At 38.0% G+C, this 25,082-nt stretch overlaps 1 protein-coding gene across 3 annotated transcripts; it reads right to left on the bottom strand.

Moving 5' to 3' along the window:
• Positions 1-861: 861 nt before the first annotated feature.
• Positions 862-25,082, bottom strand: LOC111596979 (solute carrier organic anion transporter family member 5A1). 3 transcript variants are annotated; one of them, XM_023311461.2, is made up of 8 exons: positions 24,933-25,082; positions 6,814-7,211; positions 4,557-5,584; positions 3,657-4,493; positions 3,176-3,590; positions 2,966-3,117; positions 2,763-2,892; positions 862-2,707 (listed from the first exon to the last, which is right to left on the bottom strand). In XM_023311461.2, exons 2-8 carry the CDS (start codon positions 7,116-7,118, stop codon positions 1,801-1,803), a joined length of 3,774 nt encoding a protein of 1,257 aa, XP_023167229.2. In that variant the 5' UTR covers positions 7,119-7,211; positions 24,933-25,082; the 3' UTR covers positions 862-1,800. The 3 variants fall into 3 exon arrangements, with proteins under 3 accessions (XP_023167229.2, XP_030080232.1, XP_023167230.2); XM_030224372.1 differs by lacking the exons at positions 6,814-7,211; positions 24,933-25,082 and adding an exon at positions 5,813-6,416 and having other exon boundaries at positions 4,557-5,703; XM_023311462.2 differs by lacking the exons at positions 6,814-7,211; positions 24,933-25,082 and adding an exon at positions 5,813-6,416.

The raw sequence follows: 25,082 nt of genomic DNA, 5'->3' as shown, positions 1-25,082 counted from the left end.
ATTTTGTTTGTATAGTCTCATGTTTTCATTTCATGTATTATTTCATATTGTTAATTCAATATTTTCACTAAAATAAAAATATGCATTTCTTAAAGTGCTAAATAATTCTTGATTTATGTTTAATTTACTCGCACCTAATATTGAAATACGCTAAACGGTGTGTTTCATAAAATCCATTTATAATTGTACATATATTATATCATATCATATCATATCATATCTTTGTATAATTGCATATCTATTGTAGAGCACGTGAGGTTGGCTGCGGGAAGGGATGTGGAGGGCGAAAGGGTGCTGGGTTTATATTAATGTGAGTTGGGACTCGATGTTTGTGTAAACTTTAGTTGTATTCTAAATATTTTCGAAAATAATTGAATATAGCAGCGAGTGGATTGGGGAATCACACGAATGCAATGGGAAAGCTTTGACAATCCGTCAATAAACAGATGCAACTGTCCAATAGGTGTCCAACAGATACTAACTATACTTAGCCAAACAGATACTAACTATGTGTATGCTAACTTACTGGCTAACTCTATGCATTTCTTTAGTGTATAATTAATTGATATATTTAAGGCATTATCGCTAAAGTACGACACTCTCTGTATTCAAACGTGGCTCCAATCGATTGTTGAAAACATGAAATGAAGGAATTCGTCGAACTTTCTAAAATATACGCTTTCTATGTTCGACTCGAGCGGAATCTGTGTTTGCTCTGATATGAATTCCTTATATAATTTTGTACAACATATACACATAAAATATATATATATATATATATATATATATATATATATATATATAAATTGCATTTTTGTAGTTAATTTACTTTTAATATATTCTATTAATTGCGTTCGTTATGTTTTCAACAACATTCTTTGTGTTTTATTATTATTACGTTTTATTTTCATTACTCACACATCATTTCACAGCACAATTTCCATTGACAATTGTTAAAATATTGATATATTAGTTCAGCTGCATTTTCAAAATTTTCTATTGTTTTATTTTCTTTCTATGCTTTAAAGTGCCGCAGTCAAAATGTTTGCACATCAAAAATTTCGCATTTCGCATTTCGAAACCGAGATTTGCACAGTGTAAAAGCTTTTGGATTAAAATATATAAAATCGTGAACTGTTTACATCGATCTAATAGTCTGGAATTTTATATTGTAGTAGGTATGTTCTTTAGAGGGAGGGAGCTCTCATCGGATAACATGAATTCAAATTAAATTTTAACTTTGGCAGCTGGCGACATGTGTCCGATTGGTCAGAGCTGAGCGGACTGTTTCTATAGGGGATAATTCAATCATTCACATTGTGATTAACTATTGATTAACTGTTAGGTCGACTCATGAGGAACAACAGTCAAATAGCTCTTATAATGTAAATGGTACGTATACAATATAAAATATGCCTATCACAAGGAGCTAAGACTACAATACGAATCTACAATATGCTTACACAATAAATAAACTATTTATAAATATTGTTGCAACGCTCCAAATGTGAACTTCTGTGAACCGTTTTGAAACATTGTATAAAAGATTATTTCTTGTTATCTACAAGGAAAGTACAATTGAACACTTGGTTGTAAGTACAAGTACAGTAGCTGGTTTCAGCTTTTAAGGAAATTATAAAGTCTGCCATAGGGTTTGTGATTCCTTGCTTGAGATTGGAGGCACACTTGGAATGCTAGCACAGGCATCTCTGTGCTCCAAGCCGAATCAGCTTAAAGCTATGTGAGACATTTGTTGAGATTGCTGAACTACACGCACAGGAACTTGTTGAACTATCGCAACTACAAGCGAATTGAACTTGACTCATCCTCATCATCGTTATCGTTAATTAGCTCGTTACGATCATCATCGATCTGGATTTTGTGATGCGACGTATTTCTCGCGTGCTGCTGCTGTTGCTGCTGCTGCTGCTGCTGTTGCTGCTGTGTTGCTCGGTTCTGTGTGGCACCTGTGGCATGGACATTAGTCGGTGCTACCGTTGGAACTTCTACGTTGCTGCCAGAGGGCAGGATGCTGTAGTTAAGGTCTTTTGAGTTGGTGCGACGATGACGCAGAATACTTAGACCACTCGACGATGACTCAGCTAAGGCCACTTGACTGTTCAGATCCTTGGAATTGGTCCGCGAGTGGCAACGCGAGCCACTGCTACCCTCCATCTCATTGGAGTTCTTCACCTTGCTGGCATCAGCCACCACGTTCTTCAGCACATTGACATTCTTCTTGGGGTTGCTGTGATGTGAGTGTGGATGGCGCAGGAAGTCTGCATCAAAGCGTATATTGTTGGGCATGTAGATCTGATCATAGCTATGATTGCGCGAATGCTTCTTAACGAAATGACCACAGCCTGTGGTTAGTTCGTCATCATCATCCTCTTCGGCGCAGTCCTGTGGTCGCAGCTGGTTTTGTATAAAGCGTATAGGCAACGATGGATCGTCGCGCAAAGTCTTGTGACGCACATCATGAGGATTCAGATCAGTGGAGTGATTACGTGTGTGTGACTGCAGCTTCTTAAGATTCCTGAACTTATCGCCAGCGGCGTCTGCAACGCTGCTAGCCACATTGTGGTCTTTGGCAAAGCTCTTGATCATCTTCACATCACACGAAGCGCTGCGGAAATGCTTCTTCGATTTGGTCTGCGGCACATGGCAGCTGTTAACTGCTGGTAGCACTTGTCCACACTTGTCATAGCTGCAAAGAATTCCAATTAGTTGCGGCATTAGCGTTGCTTAGGTCCAAAGCTTACCAGTATTCCAACTGCATGGTGCGCGAGTCGTTGCGAGAGTGCCGCAATATCTCTGTTGGGATAATTAGCTCGCCATTGCCTGCCACAAAAGCAGTGCTCGTGTCCCCGCCTGTCAGCTTCTCCTCAAATACTGCAACATAAATACATAAACATTTGTTAACATTTCGGGAAGACTCCACGTATAAGCTGAGTATTTGACTTACGTTTATCCAAGCTGATGATGGATCCGATGATGGGATCGCTTGCATTCAGTGGCTTCATTTTTTCGAGCTGCTTGCGCCTGCGTACGAGCCACCAGTCCACAATGAAGATAAACAGCGCTACTATCTTAACAGAGGCACACAGACCCACGTATCTGAAGAGAAACAAGAGTAAATAAGCTGCAGTCGGGTATATTGAATTGCTGAGCTTACTTGTAACGAAACTTCTCTATGTCGTAGATGAGACAACGACCGCCCTTCTCCCCACACGACGACTTCCACAAGATACAAGTAGAATCAATGAGATTACCAAAGAGTATAGGCGCTGGTATATAGCCAAAAAGCCGGAATATAACGAACTGCATGCCCAGAGCAAAGGAGCGCTCCTCCTCGGATACAGAGCGCAGCACAATCATTAGCAAAGGCATCTGGGTGGATGCCACAATGAAAGTCATGAAGAACAGCAGTATTAGGAAGGGGTAAATGGTGCGGCAGGGCGTGGCACATGGTCCAGCAGTGGCCACCGGCACGACTGTGACCTCAGCGAAGTCCTCGTTGGCACTCAATGCCTGAGCCTGGCTACCGCCGGCGCCCCGATAAATGTTGCTCGAAATGTTCGCGTGAACACCTGGGAGAACACGGGAAAGAGCAGTTTAAATAACGATTTAGTTATTAGCAAGCGAGGCATACTCACAGGCACAGTTAGTGTAGTTGGAGCTGGACGAGAAGGCAGTGCAACCGGCGTGACAGGGGCTAAAGTAGGTCAGGCCATTGTTTCCGCAAACAGGTTCCACTTCACTGGTCAGACACTCGCAGCCCAAATTGCATGCGGCCGTCAGATTGACCTGGAACGGTTGGTCTAGCGTCGAGCCGTGTTTAGTGTAATAGGGTATCGTGGTGCCGGCCATTTTCAGGTTGTCGCAGCCCAAGAAGAACAGCATCGCATAGCAGGCCAGGCAGATAACGTTTGTAATGAGCACGAATTGTACGGCGCCCTTCGGCTTGAGCTGAAAGCGCTTCAGCACGCAGCCACCGATGAAGATGCCAATGCAGGCGCCAGGCACTGCGATCGAGCCGGTGAATATGTTTGCTTGGCTTTTGCCCAGACTGAACTGTGTCTCCAGATATTTCGGCAGAAATACGACAAAGCCAGAGACAATCATGAGTTCCATGCAAGCTCCGAGGCAGGTAACTATATAGACGGGATTCTTGACCAGGCGTAACATGGACTGCGGTATATCCTTGATGTCCTTGCCATAGCCGGTATCCACCTTGGGTGGCGTAACTGCCTCCTCCTCCTTGCTCGTTACAGCAACAATCTCCTTCTTTACCTTGCCCAACTCATCCGTGGCAGCAGCGCCCGAATTGTTCGGCAATGTCAGCTGCACAACGCTGCTCTTACGTATCTTTTTCTTCTCGCGCGTCAGCACCTTGGGAAAGGAGAAGAACGGCACAGCCACCACAAGCAGAATGACGCCGCAGAGCAGAAAGCCACCCCACCACATGCCAACCCAGCGACGGTCACCAGGCGCTGCAACGCATTGGATTGGATTGAAGATTAGGTTAAGGCGTAAGATGTAAAAAATATACTCACTTATGGATATGATGATGGATGAGAGTGAGTCCATGTGAAAGGAGAGCAAATAGGCGCCAAGCAGAAAGCCAACGACTGGTCCAAAGGCTGCCATGCTGTACATACAGCCGATATACATCGAGGAGCTTTCGGTTCGCACATGATCATCCACATAAGTGGTGCCCAGCGTGAAGAGCGGACTGCCTCCGCAGCCGAGCAACAGTTGGGCGAGTACAAAGAGCAGCACGGGTCCTGTCGTGGAAGCTTTACCTTCCAGGCAGTTGTCCTCGCGAAGTGTGTGTGGAGCAAGCGGCTGATTGGAGAGACCACTGGAAAGTCTACCCAGGTCCATGTCTTGATCCCGTACTAGAGCGCTGCGGCAAATGTTGTCACTGCTCTTGTTCTTGATCGCAATGCCCGGATTAGGCTCGCCTGTAAAATGCGGCACCATGAACACCAGCGAACCGATGCCCATGATCACGGCACCGATGCCAATCCAGACTGGTATATGTCGACGGCTGCCCAAGTAGCTGACGAAGATGACGGTTATCACATTGCCGATCTCATAGCTAGAGGCAATGAGACCCGAATAGCTGGAGGGTATCTCGAAGCGTTTCTCAATGGTTGTAATCACGGAGTTGATGTATCCAGAGCTCAGCGCCTGCTGCATCATCACCAGCAACGACAGCAGCAGCACGAATATCTTGATTCTAGCGAATCTTTGAATGCCATACGGCCGACAATTCAATATGCCACAATCGCGCGTCCGGAATTGCTCCTCATCCTCATCGTCGTCTCGCTGATGATCGCCATTGGCGCACTTGCCAGTTGCTGCTGCAGCTGCAGCCGCTGCTGCCGCGGCAGATGGCTGTCGACTGTGGCATTTGAGGACGGCATTATCCATAGCGACCGCCGATGTCGTGGCCAGCGTCGCCGGCTTGGACAGCTCACCCACATGTGAGTTGTCCTGGGTGGCATCTATGCTGCTGTCGTCGCCGCTGTTCGTCTCCGAATAGAGGCCTGTCATCTGGTACATTGATTCCTGTCGCCTGCAAGTAGACAAATCGATCAGCGCCTGGACCAAACAGTAGCTTGCCACACAATTGTCATGACTTTTCTTGTCCGAAATTTAGTGTAAGGCTCGATGGGAGGAAAAAAGGTTGAAAAACTGCAATTTAAATTTATTTTTTGAAAAATTTGACGTTTTAACGTTAAGGTAACTATGAACTAATTACAAAACAGTTCAGAACAATCAGGACAATATACGGATCAAATACCTTCGCAATATGAATTGACTTCCTGAAGCTATGGCATCGAGCGGCAAATATAACAAAAAAAAACCCTGATTATTGACTACAATCACAAACTATAGTCTGTGTTCATTCCTGAAGATCGCTCGAGAGGTTTTTTTAAGTTAAAATTATTTTAGAAATCTGGGTACAAAATTTTGAAAAACTACATCTGAATTTCATGAAGAAAAAACAACACAGTCTGTGCGAAGGGCTAAATATTCAAACTCGAACGGCACCGACAATTAGTATCCGAAGCGCACAACAAAAATGATGTCAAATTAAAACTTATATAAAATATTTGGTGAGCACTTTTGGTATTGTTGTGTAACATTTGCCGCAAAGTACGACCTGCTGAGAGATCACAACAAATTGAACCAACTCAATTGGCTGACCTAGAACTACGAGCAAGTTCTAGGTTGCGGCAATTCAATTCAATCGAAGGACTGCAGCGAGGACAGGGCATTTGCAATGTTTGATTCCAATGTCAAACAAAGGCTTTTCTTTTCAGGCCGAAAGCCAATTCTCGCCATTGGCAACTGCAGCTACATCTCCCAGCAATCTCCCAACACCAACCAGCCAGCCGTTTCGCGGAGTAACTGAATGTGGCCAAGAGGCTCACATGCCTGGCTGCCTATTTGCCTAGCTGCTTGTGGGGCTTGTTGGCCTGGCCCTGACTCGACGTGTGCATTGACAAGGGTGGCCTCTGAATGCTCTATCAATATTTCAATATTTGACCGAGTCGCCGTAATCGACTGCCATCGATTGTGTCTATCCGCAATGAATTATTGATGTCGCACGAGCTGCAGACAATTTGCTCAACCCCAGGCCTAATTACACACAGAACAGCCGCCGCCCCATTGGATCGAATACGATAATTTGGAGTTCTGTTTGCACGAGCAAAGGTGTCAATTTATGTAAATGGTCGCGTTTTTGGGTCTAGGAAACGCTTTGACTAATGTCTGCTGTCGTGTTGCACATTTGCTCACCTGTGACCTTTGCGATGTGCTGTGCCCGCCTCTGCATCGCTCGTGCAGACGCCTGAAACTGAACCTGAACCTGAACCTAAGATGGAACCGGTGCCGACAGCGATGCCTGTGCCTGCGCCTGTGCCCGAACTAGTTCCAGTTCCAGTTGTTGTCACCGGGCCTGCGGTGCCTTTGTTTGTTGTAGTTGCTGTTGCCGCTGCTGCTGCTGCTGTTGCTGCTGTGGCTGGACTGAACTCCTGCTCGAAGGAGGGATTCGTATACTGCTCTGTATGTGTATGTTGTGTAGATGTTCTCTTGGCTGACATAATGTTGCATTTACGTTATAAAACGAACCGTATTCCACGACCATTCAATCAGTACTTTTGCCTTTCTCCCGTCCTCAGGCTATAGGCATTTCACTGCAAGCAACAGAAAAGCAGACGAAAGCAAAATAATTTATTATACAAGTTCGATAATAAAAATATATATATATATCAATATCAATATCACTAATTACAGCTGCTTTAGTATTATGTAACAAAATGCGTAGATAAGAAATTATCTATATAGCAGGTTATATTTCCTTAGTTTTAAATTCAAAAAATTTAAAAAATAAATTCAAATTAAAATATGTCAATGCACAGCAAGCACTGAGTAACTGGAATATACCAAATTAATTATTAATTAATAAATATTCAGTTTGGCTAAACCATAAAGAAGTTATGATATAATGCGATTCCATCTATTTAATCTCCAATTGTATTAGCAATATTATATCATCAAAGAGTTTCTATTTAATGATGTATTAGGCGCTTCATTAACTTTATCGCACGATCTTAAAACATTGCACGTAATGTGAAGGAAAAGTAATTAAAGAAATAGGAATGCGATGCGTTTGGAAATACAAATGAAGTGACAATTGACAGAGACTTACAAGTCCCACTCCAGCCACCCACTTGGCCTGACTGGAAGCCATCTGAAACACAGACAGAACTATGAGCAGCAGCCTTAGCACATGGCTCAAATTATTTATTGTGCTCTTGTCGCACACGCAGAAGTCAAGAGCATAATCGGAATGAAGACTACGCGTTTCTATAGAAGTGATGGGAGAGCGAGACAGAGGGACAGGATAGGGGGGACTATAGCATACGCACATTTCTTGTACAATTGACTTCCGGGTGTCCTGAAGTGTTGGATTCTATTGCACGACTAATTGTGCCTTAAATCTTTGTGCCAGCCAACACGACAAGTGGCCATGAGCTGCTGCACATGCTGGCGGGCTGGCTGGCTGCGATATAATTACGGAAGACGCCAGGCAGTCAGCACTTTAGTGGTGCCAAACACACCACACCACACCTCCCCCCAGCCCAGCCCACCTACTGAACCACTGAACTGTATATGTGAGGCAGCTCGAGTCGAGGCTGACAATGGCAGAGACTGAGGCTGAGGCTGAGGCTGGTGCCGTTTCAGATTAAAAATACACACGTTATATGACCATGTGTGGCTGTGGACTCGTTTCTAAAAAGGGCTGAGGACGAGTCGAGCGCTGCTGGCTGGGAATGAATTGGCAACAAAAGACGCAGTAGCAAGCGTCGACGCGACGCAACGCGACACGACACGACAGACGTCAGCTGCTGATTTCCCTTTCATTAATATGCGGCTCAGCAAAGAGCGGCAAAACAGCTACAACTACTATAGCAACAACAGCACTTGAACACGCCCACAACACCCACATTCACATATATCATATATATATATATAAATTTATATATATATATGTATGTGTGTGCGTGTGTGTCCGTATTTGGTCATTGCAGAGGGCTATCGATTAGCAACGCGGCCGAAGCAAATATGAAAATCAGCAAATGGCCAACATTCCACCTGCTGTTCGCTGTTGTTCCGATCCCCGCCAGCTGGGGTTAGCTCATGTAAATTGCATGGCTAATTGAAGATTTGCCGGAGCTAACTTCTGGCACTACTCTCTGTACGGCTGCGGCGCTTAACTGTAATTTACGGCTTCCAATCTGACCCATTTGTTTTGGGGCAAATGCCCGGCTAATGTTCTGGCCGGATTGCACTTTGTCAGGCGCTGCCGCTGCCTCCGCCCACTGCCCACTGAACCAGTTAACCAATTATGTGCCGCTCTTAATGCATATGCACCCTGAGCACAGCTTGCCGTAGCCCTAAACGTGCCCACTACCTACATACTCTATAGTATTATATATATTCTATTTGGTTATTCGTGTTGACCCACAAATGCTTCAGCTTATTGCTTTCATGCTTTCCATTTTTCGTGTCACAGCAAAAATGTTTTCGCTCGCATCTGCGAGCAGCCTCCAATGACAAAATGTTATAAATTCCTCTTGTTCGCTTTTCAGTTGCTTCTTTTGCATTTTTGGCAAGAGGCCAATGCAATTTTTCGATTTTTTTTGCTCGGCTAGTCCGTGTGTCCCAAATGGAGGAGTCACAAAATGAATTAAATGCATCAATATTGATGGATTATAATTGAAAATCTCTTTTCCACAAAGACAGAGACAGGGAGAGAGAAGGCTATCAAAGAGAACACGTTTTTTGAAGCACTTAACTCTGGAGATACAAATGTAAAAGTAGAATTCAATTTACAGTTATCGTATTTTTGGGGGCATTAAACTTAAGTGTAATCATATTGTCAGTGGGACAGTAGTTCAGTCTGCGTCGAGTCAACTCAAGCTTGAAATCTTCATTTTATATTCCAGTTTAGCTCAATAATCTGAATGCTGTTCTTATGCTGTGAACTCATTGAAATCGGGTTTTATCTTTTCGATACCTGACGCAACAGTAAGAAAATTCTTTAATCAGCATATTCTATTTAGTTTTTTTTTTTCAAGTCAAATATTATAGCTAAAACGAGCACATTTCTACTATGAAGTTATATGAAATAAAGTCAATAGGGGAAACAACCTGAGCATAGTCCGAACCAAAAGCAATTATACTTTGGATATGTTTATGAACTGGAACCCCAGAATGTCAGGTGAAAGTACTAAAGTAGCAGCGACATGAAATCAACTTATGAATCCACTTGACTCTTTGGCAATTAAAGATAATGTGAAGCATTAAGTTTGTCCCAGCGGCGATAAGTTGGCTGGGAGCTGCCCCTTTTGACCAGCTGCCGATCAGCTGATGGGTTTTTCATGACATCGATTATGGTCGAAATTATGTTACTTGACGTAATATTTTTTCTGCCTGTCTGCCGGACGAGCCTACAAGAGGAAATGTGGCCATCAACAGAGATTTGCGGTTTCTCTTTTATAAAGTATATTGCAACCATTTGTTCAATTACATTTTTTGTTTACATTTGTTGTTTTCCCTGAGGAAGCTTTAATAACAATATGATTTTATTAAGCTTAAGGTGTCTTGTAAGGTTGCAAGATACTACACCATGATGACAACTTCATCTCTAATTCCATTTAGTATCTCTCTTTTCTCCCTCTTTCTGTCGTTTTTTCCATCTCTCGCTCGCCTTGTTTCTATCTCTCCTGCTCTCTCTCTCGCTCGATCGCTCTCTCTCTCTCTCTCTCTCTTTCTCTCTCGGTCTCTCTCCCTCATTCATTCTCTCACTTTCTCTGTCTCCTTTTGTCTCTCTTTCTATATCTCTCCCTTCTGCCTCTCTCTCTCCTTCTCTTTCTCCGTTTCTCTCTCTCACCCTCTTCCTCTCTCCTTTGTCTTTCCCTTCTTTTCTCTCTCTCTATTTCCTTCTGTCTCGCCCTCTTGTTTGTCTCTCTGTCTTTCTCCCTTTCTATCTCTTTCTATCTGTATATTTCCATTAGTCTCTTTTTCTCTCGCTCTCACTCTTTCTCTCTCACTCTCTTCTGCCCTGTAAGCTTTAATTCAAATGTTTTTACTGTAAACTTGCCAGCCATTTTCCAAGTTGATAAAGTCATGGCAGCTGCCATCTCTTTTTACTTGTCAGATTAGTCTACATGAAACACCGGCAACAATGTTGCCATCCCATGACAACTCATTGCTGGTTAAAGGATGCTGAATTCCCGCTATGAACACAGTTTAGGCATTTCCTTGACAAGAGCAGCGTCAAATCAAATGTGTTTATTATAATAATTAGTAATATAATATATGCATATTGCTTTAAAGAATATTACAAATTCATTTAAATTTATAGATTCTATTAATGATTATTTAAAAATGTTATATAAAATTGTAAACAAATTGTTTTACACTTCTACTGCTGCCACTATAAATTTAATTGCTCTGAGAGTGAATTAACAATCGCTAATATTAGATATTCAAATTGCGATAGGTCAGCATTAATTAAGTGCAAGTCATGTTGTTGAGTCAATTTGCTGTGTGTTGCCCATTTTCACGTTCAATTTGCAACATAATTTGCTTGAAACTTAATTGTCATTTATTTTTGCATAACTTTCATATGACATACATGTAATCCAGTTAGGCATGACACTGTCAACCAATGTGGAACCGCACGGCCTTCAAAGCTGGCCAAAACCTGTACCACAATTACCAATGGCCACAAATATAGACGTCGTTAGAGCTTAAGATACTTTTTGAGATACAGATATGATATGCAAACACAACGGTTTCTGGAGATGCCGTAATAGAAACAGATACTCAAACAACATAGAGATACAGATACCTTAAGATATAGATACAGCTTGATAGTCATATATAAAGCACAGATCCAACATAAGCATATCAAAAGATACAGATACAGATACAGCTAGAGATATAGCAAAAGATATTCAAATAGAGACTTACAGATGCAGATACAAATACAGCAAGAGAGCTCTATGTATACAGCCTGCAGCTATAGATACATTAAGAAACACGCCCAGCTGCTGGTCATATGCCCGTCAGACCCGTAGTCGGAACCACATTTGAACAAATTTTAATGCCAATATGCAAAAAATAAAAAAATAACGAGTGAATGCTTTAGCGTTTGAGGCTCATGATTAACGGAGCTCTGGCTAACTGTACCGTTGCCAATAATCGAGGCCAATGCTGGGCAGAAGCATAAGCAAAACCAAGAACAAAGGCAAAAGCATTTCGCCAAACAAGATCAACTGCGAGGCCCAGCTGCAAAGCCGCAGCTGGCCGTTCGTTCAACTCGCAGCGAATGAGTCAGGTGCCACCTTTGCGTGCACCCTCAATGAGCAGATGACTCCAGAAGAAGGTGGAGGAGGAGGAGAAGAGAAGTAGGAGAGAGCAAACACACAGATCTTGAGCAATAACAAAACAAAGGCGAGGCAAAGCCAACGAACGATCTTCGTGTTTGTGTAGCACATTCAAAGTGACATGTGACTTTTTGCACAATTAAAAATAATCATAAATTTTACAATTGTAATTGTAAATTGCGTATTGCGCATTGCGTTAGACAGACACACACTCACACTCACACACACGCACACTCGTATGTTGGGAACTGGTTAAGAGGATTAGTTACTCCCTGCCTACTCCCCAAGCAAACACTGTCTCAAGCGAACTGTAATCCGATACACTCCATCTAACTGACAATGCTCCGTTGGCGTTGTGCTCCGGGAGTCATTTGGGTGGTGGGTGGTGGGTGGCCAAGCACGTCAACAATGTGCGCGAAGCCCCTCGCATTCAGACAACAACAGCACTACAAATGCACAGTGCCATGGAGCTGTATTTGAAAGCCTTCCAAAACTTCAACTAAATGCACAAATGTCTCGATTGCAGCAAATGGGAGCATTGAGGGGCGCTTTTAACATTTCGCAACTCGAGAGATTGCAGTTGTCTAAATAAACAACAAGAAAAGATTTATATATATATGTATATATATAAAGCCTTTAAAGTAGCGAAAGCGAAATCAGCGAAAAGCCCGCATTTAGCCAAATTTAATTGGTGCCCAACAACGAATTTGGCAACAAATCCTTTGCTTGGGAAACCAAATTATTATATTCATTGTGTTCAACTCCGAAAATATTCAAACTGGTTTATAATTAGCAGTTGGAATATGCATGTGATTAGCCTATATACTTTATTTCGAATATGTCTGAATAAGAATATGCAATATTTAAGGTAGATTTCAGCTCGAAGCTGTGCTTAAAAGAGTTCACTTATAATACGGTTCTCATCAGCAAAAAGAGTTTATTGGCTTACTTACAATATCTAACGAAAATAGCTTGAACAGAGTATTTCAGAGTGCGAGTAGACAGTCAGTAATGCCTCTTTCAAACAAGCTTAAAGTGTGAATTAAAATTATGAGCTGATTGATGTTTTGTATAGATGAAACAATAAATAATACATCTTAAGCTCCGCTTGGGGATTTGGGAAAAAACAATGACACAGAATCGAAAATTGCCTCTCGGCATTTACGCATTTAGCGTACTGTTATTAATCTTATTAAAATGCACTCAATGTATTTTTGACATTCTGATAATTCAAATAAATGTGGGTCAGAAAGTCAAGCAACTTTATAATCTAACAAAACTCTTATCTCAATAAATATATGCTGCCCGAATGCTTATTTAATACTCGAATTGACAATGTTAATTCTTATCGCCGAACAATACGTAAAAATACGTAATACGCTTCTATTATATTTAATATAAAACAATATAAATGTAAAGCAAATATTAATCAAAAGTAAATTATATAAAAATAATCAAAAATTATTCAGAATAAATCGTACCAAAAATATCTCTCAGAAATAAATATTATAATTATAACTATGCAATTTATGTTCTACTAAATGTTCTTATTAAAAGAAAGAAATAATTTAAACTAGGCGCAAGAGTTGAAAGTAAACAAATTGATTGGAAAACCCATAAAAAGTGATAACTGTTTACGTCTAGCGGCAACCCCCATCGTTAGACCTTGGTTCATGAACTCATGCTTCGATTAAAATTTCACACAATTATATACATACGGCATACATACATATATAACAATTATAATAAATTATTTCCAATCAAATGCAGAACCAGAATTTAATTCCACTTTTTCCACATTTTCACATCATTATGAATAAGTATGTTCTCTTCGGATATTAGTTCCCCTCTTTATACAGAGCCAACGCCGTTTAGCTTTCAGTTGGGATACATAGTATAGGATTTTAGCCAGTTCACAGTTTATTTATGTAAATGATTAACACATCGTTTCAAATAAGTTAACTATCAACGACTGCTGAGTTTCTTAGATCATGTCATTTGACAAATTAGATGAGACCTGCTGTTAGAGTATAAGCTGGTGTTACTCGAGCTGTTCATTGTAAATTGCCCAACATAATTTTGAGTACAGAGTTGGCGATAGTTGTAGATAGCTAAAACATGAAGCTTACCCACACAATAGATTTTCCGGTTTAAGGTTTACTCAGAGCTTTAGCCATGGAAAAGTTAAAACAAAGCAAGAAACAAAAGTGCGTGCATGCCCTCCCTGGAAGGAGATTATCAAGTCGTCAATGTCAAGTAAAAAACGGTCGAGGTTATGCGGCATTACACAAGTAGAGTAAGCAGAGTACAGCTCCATGCATACTCGTATATCACTACGAATAGGTACTTAGTTAGCTATACATGGCTGCAAGTGTATCTGTATCTGTATCTGTATCTGTATCTGTTGGACACGATGCGACGCCATAATTCTAATTGTTTAGTTTTCAAAATGTCCGCACTCTTATCAGCTTGTTTATAGAATATATTTTCGTAATTGCTTCCACTGCTGCTTGTACGCGACAGGCAACAGTTTTTCTATTTTATATTTGCGCAAATGTGTTACAGATATTTATGTAAATCAACGGACGTGCAAGAAGAGCAAGAAAAGAGGAAGACTTTGGCCAGACTGAAACAAAGAAACTGTTTTCAAATACTTTGTTTGCAGAGTATGGGAACAGCTGCTGTCCCAATATGCATAATTATCAGCACAGTTCCGTTCCGTTCAGTTCCGTCTGTCCCGCTCTTATCAATTAGCAACAAATGGAATATTCGAGTGCCAGCAAATATCATTTATCACTTGCTCTCATTATCAGCATGAAGATATCTCATAAATGAACAAATTTATCTTCAAGAAGACAAACAATCTTTGAAATTCGCAGAACAAAAACATTTTTTTTGATTGAAATTTACAAAAGGGTTTTATTGGTTCCGTGTTAAAGAACCAGTGAATCATAAGTGGTTCACTTTTTGTTAAGGTAAATTCGAGATTTTTGTATTTAAACTATTTTTCATTATAATAAACGAAAGCCTTTTCATAGTTTCGTGTTAAAGAACCAGGGAACCATAAGTAGTTCACTATTTTCAGGTGAATTCACTGATATCCAATCATATTACGTTCCGTTTTAGGGTAGATTTTTGTATTTGAATCAGATTACTTCGATACACAAACGACATTTGTTCTATGTTTAGGAACCAGCGAGTATTAATTGCTCAGTTTAATTCAGTTTAATTTCAGTTCATCTGCACGAACCAATTATTCAAAAGTTTGGTTCATTAACTGAGTTGACCAACTTTTACTCACTTAATATAAATTGAACATTTTTCTGCCTGAGACAACTTGCAGTTCAGGCATTTGCTTTTCGAATCAGTGACTCAAAAATGAAGTTTTTTACGATGCTTTGTCTAGACATATCGATTGCAGTTGTTTATGCAGTCAGAATGTATATAATAGAGTTGAGTAAGTCCCATGACTCAAAGAAATGCCTTCTTACTCCACTTTGAGAAGCGTGGAATGAGGTATATAAAACTTGTATATATGATTTGATTTGGGATTCAGTAAACTAAAAACCCTTGAAGAAGTCTGATTCTTGTTAAGTAATCTCCTGTGATCTCCATAAGATTTAGTTGCCGAAAGAATCAAAGAAAATAAGTTCACTTTGAATTCATTTTGAACCTGTTCGCTTACAGCCTTGACTTAGATATTAAAGAACATGCAATAAATTCTTGTTCAAGCTTAAGAATCACGTTTAAAACCACTTCATATAGACTTGCTGCCATTTTAATATATGTATACAGCCAAGGTAAGGTAGAATTTGCCAGCGAAGATGCTTTGTGAAAGTCCGTAGTTTGTTTCTCTTAATGCTTCACGGCTAATGCAAATACAGCAAAAAGCAAGCGAATCAAAATAAAAAGAAAACAAGTTTTGCAAATTAACTTCCTGTATGAACAAACTTATATATGGTATGAGTACATATATATACAAATATATATATAGTCGTAGTGTACTACAGAAGCGACTGCTTCAACTTTATAGGAAGGAACCAACAATGCATTTCGAATCGACATTCGAAATTCGTTTTGTCGCTGCAATTATTGTATTCACTTTCCGTACGAAGTATCCATTAGGATTCTAAAAATGCCACCAGAATGAGTTAAGCGAACGGGCAATTAAACATCTCAGAAAAAAGTGAATTACAAAAGGCAGAAAAATAAAAGCAAAATACGAAATGAATTGAAACAAAACAGTCGAGACTCAAAGCGAGCATGACACATGCCCCATTGAATTGAATTGAAAGCGCCAACCTGCTGGACAATTTACGAGTTGGTTGCTCAAACAAGTTTCTTTATTTGGAGCCTCAAAGTGGCTTTGAAAACTTTTATTTTTTTTTTTTTTTGCACATTAATGACCTTTACCATTTTAGCCAAAAGTTAAACAGACACACACATACAACTAATCTTGAGAACAATCTCACACTGAGTGTGGACAGAATAAGAAATGAGTAAAAACAGACTGCTTGATGCTTGCTAAGATAGAAGCTTCAATTCTGAGTGGGGTCAGATATATTGAACTGAAAATATTTCTAAGCTAATGATCATATGAGATTTAAGATTCGAAATTTACTATCTTAAGCTTCAAGTTCAAGAGTATAAAGTTTATATTTTCAATTTGTCTTTAGCTGACATCATTCGTAGCTTCAGAGAGACAGATAGATAGACAGACATGTAGAAAAATAGATGGGGACTAACAGAGAAACTTTGCTATAGAGACTTACCTCTTCGGGCTGATCACGACTATAAAAACTTTATGTTCTCTATCGAGGCATTAAAGCAGCTTAAAACGTTTCAGAATTATATAACCGATTGCTTGATACCCGTTTATAGTCTAATTAAAACTTCTAATGCACCTTACGAGATCTACCCGTTAAATTTGATCTATTTCTCGAGCTATACAGACTACAAATACATATAACTTCAAGTTATATTTACACTAATACACTCGACTTCCCATTCAAAATTTATGTACATACCTTATAGTCTGCACTTGCCAGCATAGAGATTCTAGTATGTAAGCAGACTCCGATTATCACATTTTCTTATTTAATTACATCAGCCAATCAGCAGACTTCAATTCAGTTGGTGCGCAGGTTCAATGTACGCGCACAGAGCAAAAGACTGACGACGAACCTGTCCGACAGACAGACGGACAGACAGTCAGACAGAAGAGCGGGATTTGTGTGCGTGATTCGCATCAGCAGTGAACTGATAGTCAGACTATGGAATAAACCGCAAAGGACGTGATCTGTGATCTACTGATAAATCTATATATGCACATATATATATACGCTTATATGTATGTTTAGTATGAAAAATATAAAATGAAAAGAGTGCGGCACATTTTGCATGGCAATTAGTTCTATATTAGCTTTGGGTTTTTTCAGCTGCCAAGTCTAAGATTTGTTTCTAGTCTTTTCTGAGACTTAATTTCATTCAAAGAGGGTTATAAAAGTTGGAAGATGGAAAATGAAGGCGGGAAAATAGAAGAGAGAATAGAGATAGAGCATAAAAAATAAACAGCAGATGTAAGATAAAGGGCACAAAAGTAAAGATGAAAGATTGAAGATTGTTAGCTTCCCACTTAGTTTAAGATACATTAACATCCTTAGATGCAGCACACATGTGATCAGTAAACATTTTCGCATTGCATACTTTTAGGATACTTTGCCCGGATTTCATTTTGCGCACCTACGCAAATAGTACATATTATTTTCGACGACATTCGTCAAGTAAATAGATGAGATTTGCGATTCTCACGGGTAAACAGCGCTCATAAAGTGTGACGTCAAAGCTTAAGTAAATCAGCATGCGTTTGTCTATGTGTGTGTGCCGAAAGTATTTCTTTATAAGAATGCAGCGTCATAAAGCGAATGCGCACATTCGCTTCCCCCTATCAGGAATGGAAATAATCGTAATGTAGCCTATTGATACCAAGGTCTTTCTCTTTGTGCGCCGCTTGCAGTTTGACGTCACAAATGATTCGAGTCTTCCTTTTATGGCAACAAAACAAGTTGCGAATTATTATGCCTTGTTTGCGGTTCTTCAGATTTTCAAGAGCGAAATTTATTTTATTTTCCTTCTTTATTTTGTTGGTTATCTAAAGCTGGGCCAATTTCGCTTTTACCACAGTCAGCTGGCCAAACATTGTCAAAATGTGCGTCAATTGTTTTATAAGGTAAACAAACGTGAGCATTTCCGTTTGTTTATAAAATATGCATTGCTGAAAACAATATATATAATTAAATTAGCAACAAAATTTGAAAGAGAAATAGCAGCAAAAAGAACGACAACTTTGACACTGTACAAATCTGTGTGTGTGTGTGCCTTAAGGCACGTGTTGTGAGTGTGTGGGATTACCAATACACAAAAATAACTTTTAGCTTAAATACATACACTCGCGTACACACACATACTCTGATTAACCGTATAGAAAACGTGGCACAGCAACAGACAAATTTTTGTCGTAGGAGGCTGACAACACGTCGACACGGTCCGCATTGAGATTATAAATAAATTTACCATTAAGATGAAAAAAAACAACAAACAATAGTGAAACAACAACGGAACCTGCGACGAATGAGCGTATGAGAGACGTTGAGTGCCCTCAACTGTTATATTCAATATTAATTCATAGGCTAAAACTATATAAGAAACTTTGCTTTCATAGGAAACTTGAGAAAGCAAACAAAACAGGTAAACTGCACAAGAAGGGAAGTACTCGACTAGAAGATACTCTGTAAATGATGTAGATGCTTGTATATAGTCTAAGCGTGAGATGGCGCAGATAGACTAAAGTTTTTAATACTTAAAAATATGAAACATGTATATAATCAAAGCTTAAAGAAAACTTGAATCATTTGAAGTATATCTAAACATTTCTTTCAGTGTATTTTGTAATAGATTCAAATATTCTTAAAGATAAAATCAATGCTAGAAACTATAAGTCACTGCCATTTGGGCTGCTCCAACTACTCTAAGTAACTATGCCACCCGATTATCCAACAAATTGCAGGGTATTCGACTGGCAGCTGCTGTGTGCTACTGCAGTTGGTCTTATTGCTTTACGAGGGCTCGCCGTTATGTGAATTGTATTTACTAAAACAAACAAAAAACAGCTCAGATAGTGAGCTGATTACAAAGATAGATCAAGTCGACATTATAACAGGCAACAGCAGCCACAGAAAGCATTTCGTGGCAAGTGCTTTGCCTTGTTCGACTCGTTCTATTTACGTACTGTTTGTTTGCATATGAGAGCTGAGAGCTTCATTGGATTAGCTACAGATACAGCCTAGACATACAAGATACAAATGCCTCCGCGCAGTCTGCAGTCAATGATCCAACACAAAAATAGCATTTTTACAGTGCTCATGATGCGATTTAACTAGCTCTAGAGTGTTGAGGATATTCCCTATATTTGTTCAATAAATGTGAACTGAACTCTATAGTCAAGCAAAATTATTGTTAAGATAAACTTCAACACTAATGCAAAGTTTTAAGTTATCTTTAGCAATTGGTTTTATATCGCTTACATTAGTTCAATTGATTCCAGTTTTCATTTTGAATTCCAAACAAATTCAATTTCAAATTGTTTTCCATTTTTCCAACTTGTGTTCTACATGTGTTGCAAATATGCATGTATTTTATTATTTTTAGATGCAAAAATAGTTTGCAATCTATTTTCAATGTTTTCTTTTGAGAAATATTCAAAATCATAAACTTTATGCCATACATCAAATGGAAAATGATGATAATTATTGAATATTTATGTCCATATATTTATTCAATCTTAGTCAAACCTATTACTAATATACACTCGAGTCAAGTTTCGGCAACAAAAAAATTAAATAAAGTTCAATTCTTAAGTGAATACGTTAAGTGTTAGCAAACATTATTCGAATGTCAGTTCTTAATTGATGTGCAATTACAATTCTTATTTGAAACTGTGCTGAAGTACACGAAAATATGCCAAGCAATTAATACTGCTTAAACTGAGTCAAGGAGAACAAGAGTGTTCTAATCGAGAGTGTCGGACAGGGAGATACCTTGAATACTGCGCAGATGTTTATAATATAATAAGTTTTAGAAGCGTGGTAATTTGTATATATCAGCTCAAGTCTTTACTATTAACAATAAGGAAATGCAATACATTATCGAAAAATTCTTTCTGCGTATGGCATATGAGGATATGCATTTAAAATTTCAAATCTCTAGCTTTTGCGGTTAAGAGATAAGTTCATACAGACGACAGAGAAGCATGACTATGTTGACTCAGCTCGTTACACGGTCTGCTACGCCTCATTCTGCCTAGGCATTTCCACAAAATCAACGCGTTCAGGATATAGTGAATGCTGGGCATTCACAACATCTAAGCGCATAAGGCTAATTCGAAACTTTGATTTGAATAGATTTTAATTATAGTTCGCTTTGAAGTACAGAGTTTATCATATTAAACAAGTGCTTCTCGTTATCGAAAATGCTGTTCAATCAGTATAAAACATATTTTCAACTTTATTTGCAATGCAAATCAAATGCAATTCAAAAAGCGGAGCGTAAAATCGTTTCGTTGATTGAGTTACATATATTTATATTACTTTATTTTTCCATCCATTTGAGTACGTTTTCAGAATTCTGGATATGTGCAAATGCCAATAAATATGCAAATTTTTTATGGGAATTATAATTATTTTTAGGAATTTTTGTTGGCAGCGAATTCAGCAATTTGCGCTATTGTCAATAAAACAATTTTTTTCTACATTTTTTTCGAGAGACTCCCCATATGACTTATCTGGAATTCATTATCAGCCCACTTCCGGCATGCGAAAACTGCAAACAGAAGTTTTTTTCCAACTCGTTTTAATTGTGCGACCCATTTTGAAAAATCGTGTTCATATTTTCCCAAATTAGTTTTAGATAAACACGACACGAGTTGCAGTTGCAACAATAACAAATAGCAAGAAACACATATATTAATATGACCTAAAAAAATTGTGAAATTCAAGCATGCGACAAAGTAACAGCAATCACACACACACTAACACACACAAAAAATTTGCGATGTGTTGTGCCATAACAAAAATTAAATAAATAGGTGAATAGCTGTGTCCTAAATCTGTTTCAACTGTCAGCTGACACACAAGAGAGATACAAATGCACAGATACAGATACAGATACATAGCTAAAGATACAGAAACACACATAGAGATACGCACAGTAGTTGAATTGTTTTTGTAGTTTCGTTGAACTTACACAAGTAAAATTATTATTATTATTATTTGTGTTGTTGTTGCCCATGTGAATGAGGTGTGTAATTATTTTACCTGCAGTCAGCTATGTAAGAGGGCATATCAAGCTTAAGGTTGGCTTTGTCTGACAATGTATATTCATATATATACATATATATAAAGACATAACATACATTTTGGTGTGCACATAGAAGAAGCAGCTTAGCTCTACTCCTCCAAGAAGTTCTTTTATCAGAAATGCAAATATTTCACATAATGAGTAAGCACTAAGTAAAGAAAGAAACTTTCTTAGGTACCGAAAAGTATAATACATGAAACAACAATACAAATGTTAATATGAAGAGGGCTCCCATTCTTATTTGACTTTTCGAGCTTGGGAATAAATATGCTCAGTCACATAATCTAAATGTAAGTTAACATTTTGTGCGCTTATATTATTTTCGCCCATACGACATTAGGTATTTTTCTAAATTTATATAAAAATCAATATTCATAAATAAAAACATTTATCATACTGACATTCATTTTCAATGTATATGGCAGCTTTCATAAAGTACAGGGTGTTTAACAGTCGAAAACTAAGGTCTAGTACTATTTTTTTCTTTTTATTTTAGTTTTAGTCAACGCCAGCTGCTTTCTCCCAACACTGAGAATGAGACACGAAAACCAGACTCGCACATGAAAATGAAACTTTTTATTTCCATTTCTATTTAATTTTTTTGTGCTTTGTTAAAGCCAAAAATCCAATTTTAATATAAAATCAAGTTCTAGTTGTGTACTTAAATTTTAATTTAATTTTGCTTACATTTTCAAATCGCATTAAAGCTGCCTGAAAATCCATGTTAAATCGAGGCAGTTTGTAAACTTAAATTTTAAGTACATCGTCTAGTTATTTTTATGAGCTTTTAATGGCCACTGAAATGGAAAATTTTTAGGCAGGCCGTGGCCAAATACAGAACACATCAAATGGGCAACGCCAATGAAAGGCAAACTTTAAGTGTTTTGTGTGTGTGTGTTGTTTTTTGTTTACTTCCTCTGAAGTTCTGCGCTTTGGTTTATACTTTGCATCTATATTGTTTTCAGCTCTTTGCGGTTAAGCAGAGCGTTAAATTAATGAATGATGATAAGGCTTAGTTGAAAACTTATCAAGATTTTATAGTTTGAGCATGGCAGGAATAAAAATAGGCTAAGTTATAAAAGGAATATTATTTAGTTGGAGTTTAGTTAGGTTATTTCTCATATGCATTGAAAATGGAAAATGTGACCGAAGGCTTAAAGTGCTTATATTCTCCCCATTCCCCACTGAAACATTATTTGTTTTACAGGTAAATTATATTTGTTTAAAAGTTTCTTGTAAACTCCACTTTTAGATAAAATTCATTCTCTGCCTGTTTTTCTCTCTTTCCGCTCTCTCACTATCTTGTTTTAATTAATAAATAAATTGAATATTTTATTTACTTTCCTTTATCAATATAAACTCCTTTAATATATAAGTATATTTTACATTATATAACTTAAATAAACTGTTCTGGTCTATTGCCCAAGTCGGTTCCACCCAAATTCCGCTAATATGGGTGAATATTTTCAGAAAAAAATTGAAAATTTGAAAAAATAATAAATTAACCTGCTTTCATGTACTATTAAACACCCAAAGCTGCCTTTATTTAATCATGTTCACCTCCATTTCTAATTGAGATTGAGGCAACACTTTGATTGCATCGTATGTTAATAATAGTATTTATATGAAATTTTCCAAATTATCCAGCCAAAATCAGAGCAATTACATTGCACATTCATGATGTAACTGTTTTCATAATTTAAGTGTTGAGGAAAACAGATTCATTTTCAATTTTATTTTCTGATTATAAATACATTTCCTGCTAAGCCAATGCGCATGTTTCACAATTTACACAAAAAAAAACATTAATTTACTGTGAGCTTTTATTAGTAATTAGACAATTGCAAAAACTCATTCGATGATTACAACAATATTTAACACACACACACGTATTTTATATAACTTAATTGTAATGCAGGGCCAAAGTTTTAGGCCTAAACGAAAAAGAAAGAAAGAAATACAAAGGTGCGTCTAGGCCACAAAAAATGAGTTGAAAGCAAAGCACAAAAAAAAGACATTAACTAAAGCCCAATCATATCTGGATAATGTTGAGAATTACTGTTCAAATAGGTATTACGTATGTTTCAGCGAATGCCGAAAGAATTGGTTAAAGCGTGTAAGCAGCTAATAGACGTCGAGCCCTTTTTGATTGAAGGTTCTGACAGCGCACATTTTTGTGGGCTGACAAAAAGAAATTCGCTCTGTTGTTGTTGTCGTTGTGTTTAGGTAGCTTCAAGTTTTTCCATTACGTTGTTTTAATCGATTTTCCACACATTTTCACATGCCTTGATTGTTGGCAGCAGGCAAACATTTTGCTACTTTGAAAAGTTTACCATGTGTGTGTGAGTGTGTAGGTGTATGTGTGTGATATTTGTGAGTGTTTCGTGTTCAGCCAAATCATTTTGGGCCTAAGCTTTGGCTTTCAACAATAGTTGCTCTTGTGACTTTGTTTATGATTGATATTTTCGCTGACACCGTCTTTTATTGAAGTTTTTTTGGCTTTTTGGTTTCTTCTGCGATTTAGTGTGATTTTCGAATCGAAAACAAATCACGTAATATACCAAAATGAGCTATTCAAATGCTAATGACATAAAACATTTTCCCAATGCCTCCACTTGAAAGTTTACGCAGCTTGCGAAATTTGTTGTTGACATTAAAAGAGAAATAAATAAATAACAAACTAACTAAACGAAAACTTTCATGGGCATGGGACAGATATGACATAGTTTAAAATAGCACAAGTTTTTAATTCACTATTTTTTTGCAAATAATAAAGTTCAAGCTGCAGATATAGCCATAATATCGAAGCTTGTTAGCCGATCGAGCCGGCAATTTATAAAACTATAATAATGAAGCTGAAGCTTAACCATATTCATGCTTAACTCAACTGAGATTTGGCTATATGCTAATATAATAAACAAAAGCTATCGAAGTCTCTAACTGGTTCACGAACTGTATCAAAATTATAGAAATTCGTTCGAGTTATGAAACGTAGCATCGAATAATTTCTTTGGATTTGCAGTATCGGGAAAAAGAGACCGCTTTGTTCTGCACTCAGCTCTTAAAGCAGGTAAAATGGATTAGGTACGATCATAAAATCATAATAACAAGCAATGACATATCATGTCTCGTCATATCCGTCTTTATCTTCCACCTTGGAACTGAGAATAAAATTAAAATAATTGGCATATCTGCCCTCCCATTAGTTAAGGTTTAGAGCTAAATGCGCTATAGAGTCTAAGACAATAAGCTGCAACAAAATAAAGAAATAAAAACGAAAAAAAAAAAAAAAAAAAAAAAAAAAAAAAAAAAAAAAAAAAAATTAAAATTTTTTGATTAACAAATGTAGGCCCCACGTACAGAGAAAACTACTTTTGGCTTTATTCTTAAATAAAATATTTGATGTAATGCACGTGAAAGTTACAATATTAGCCTTAAAATTTGTATCTTTGGAATTTTAACTCTATTCATATTAACTTATACAGTTGCCCAAATATCTAAGCAGTTTAAAACTAAAAGAATGATTTGTGCTTTGTCACTCACCTTTTATGCCATATTTTACCTATGCATTTAGGCAAAATATATTTATATATGCATATAGCTGAATATCCTTGATCGTTTTGATCGCTGGCAGCTGCAGCAAGAATTTCACTTAAACTTTTCCGATGATTTTCTTTGTTTTTTCTTTTCGTT

Source organism: Drosophila hydei, unplaced genomic scaffold (genome assembly GCF_003285905.1).
Source record: "Drosophila hydei strain 15085-1641.00,03,60 unplaced genomic scaffold, DhydRS2 tig00008114-arrow-pilon, whole genome shotgun sequence".
Lineage (NCBI taxonomy): Eukaryota > Metazoa > Arthropoda > Insecta > Diptera > Drosophilidae > Drosophila > Drosophila hydei.
The sequence above is the reverse complement of the archived record's forward strand: the minus strand, read 5'-3'. Positions and strand labels throughout refer to the sequence as shown.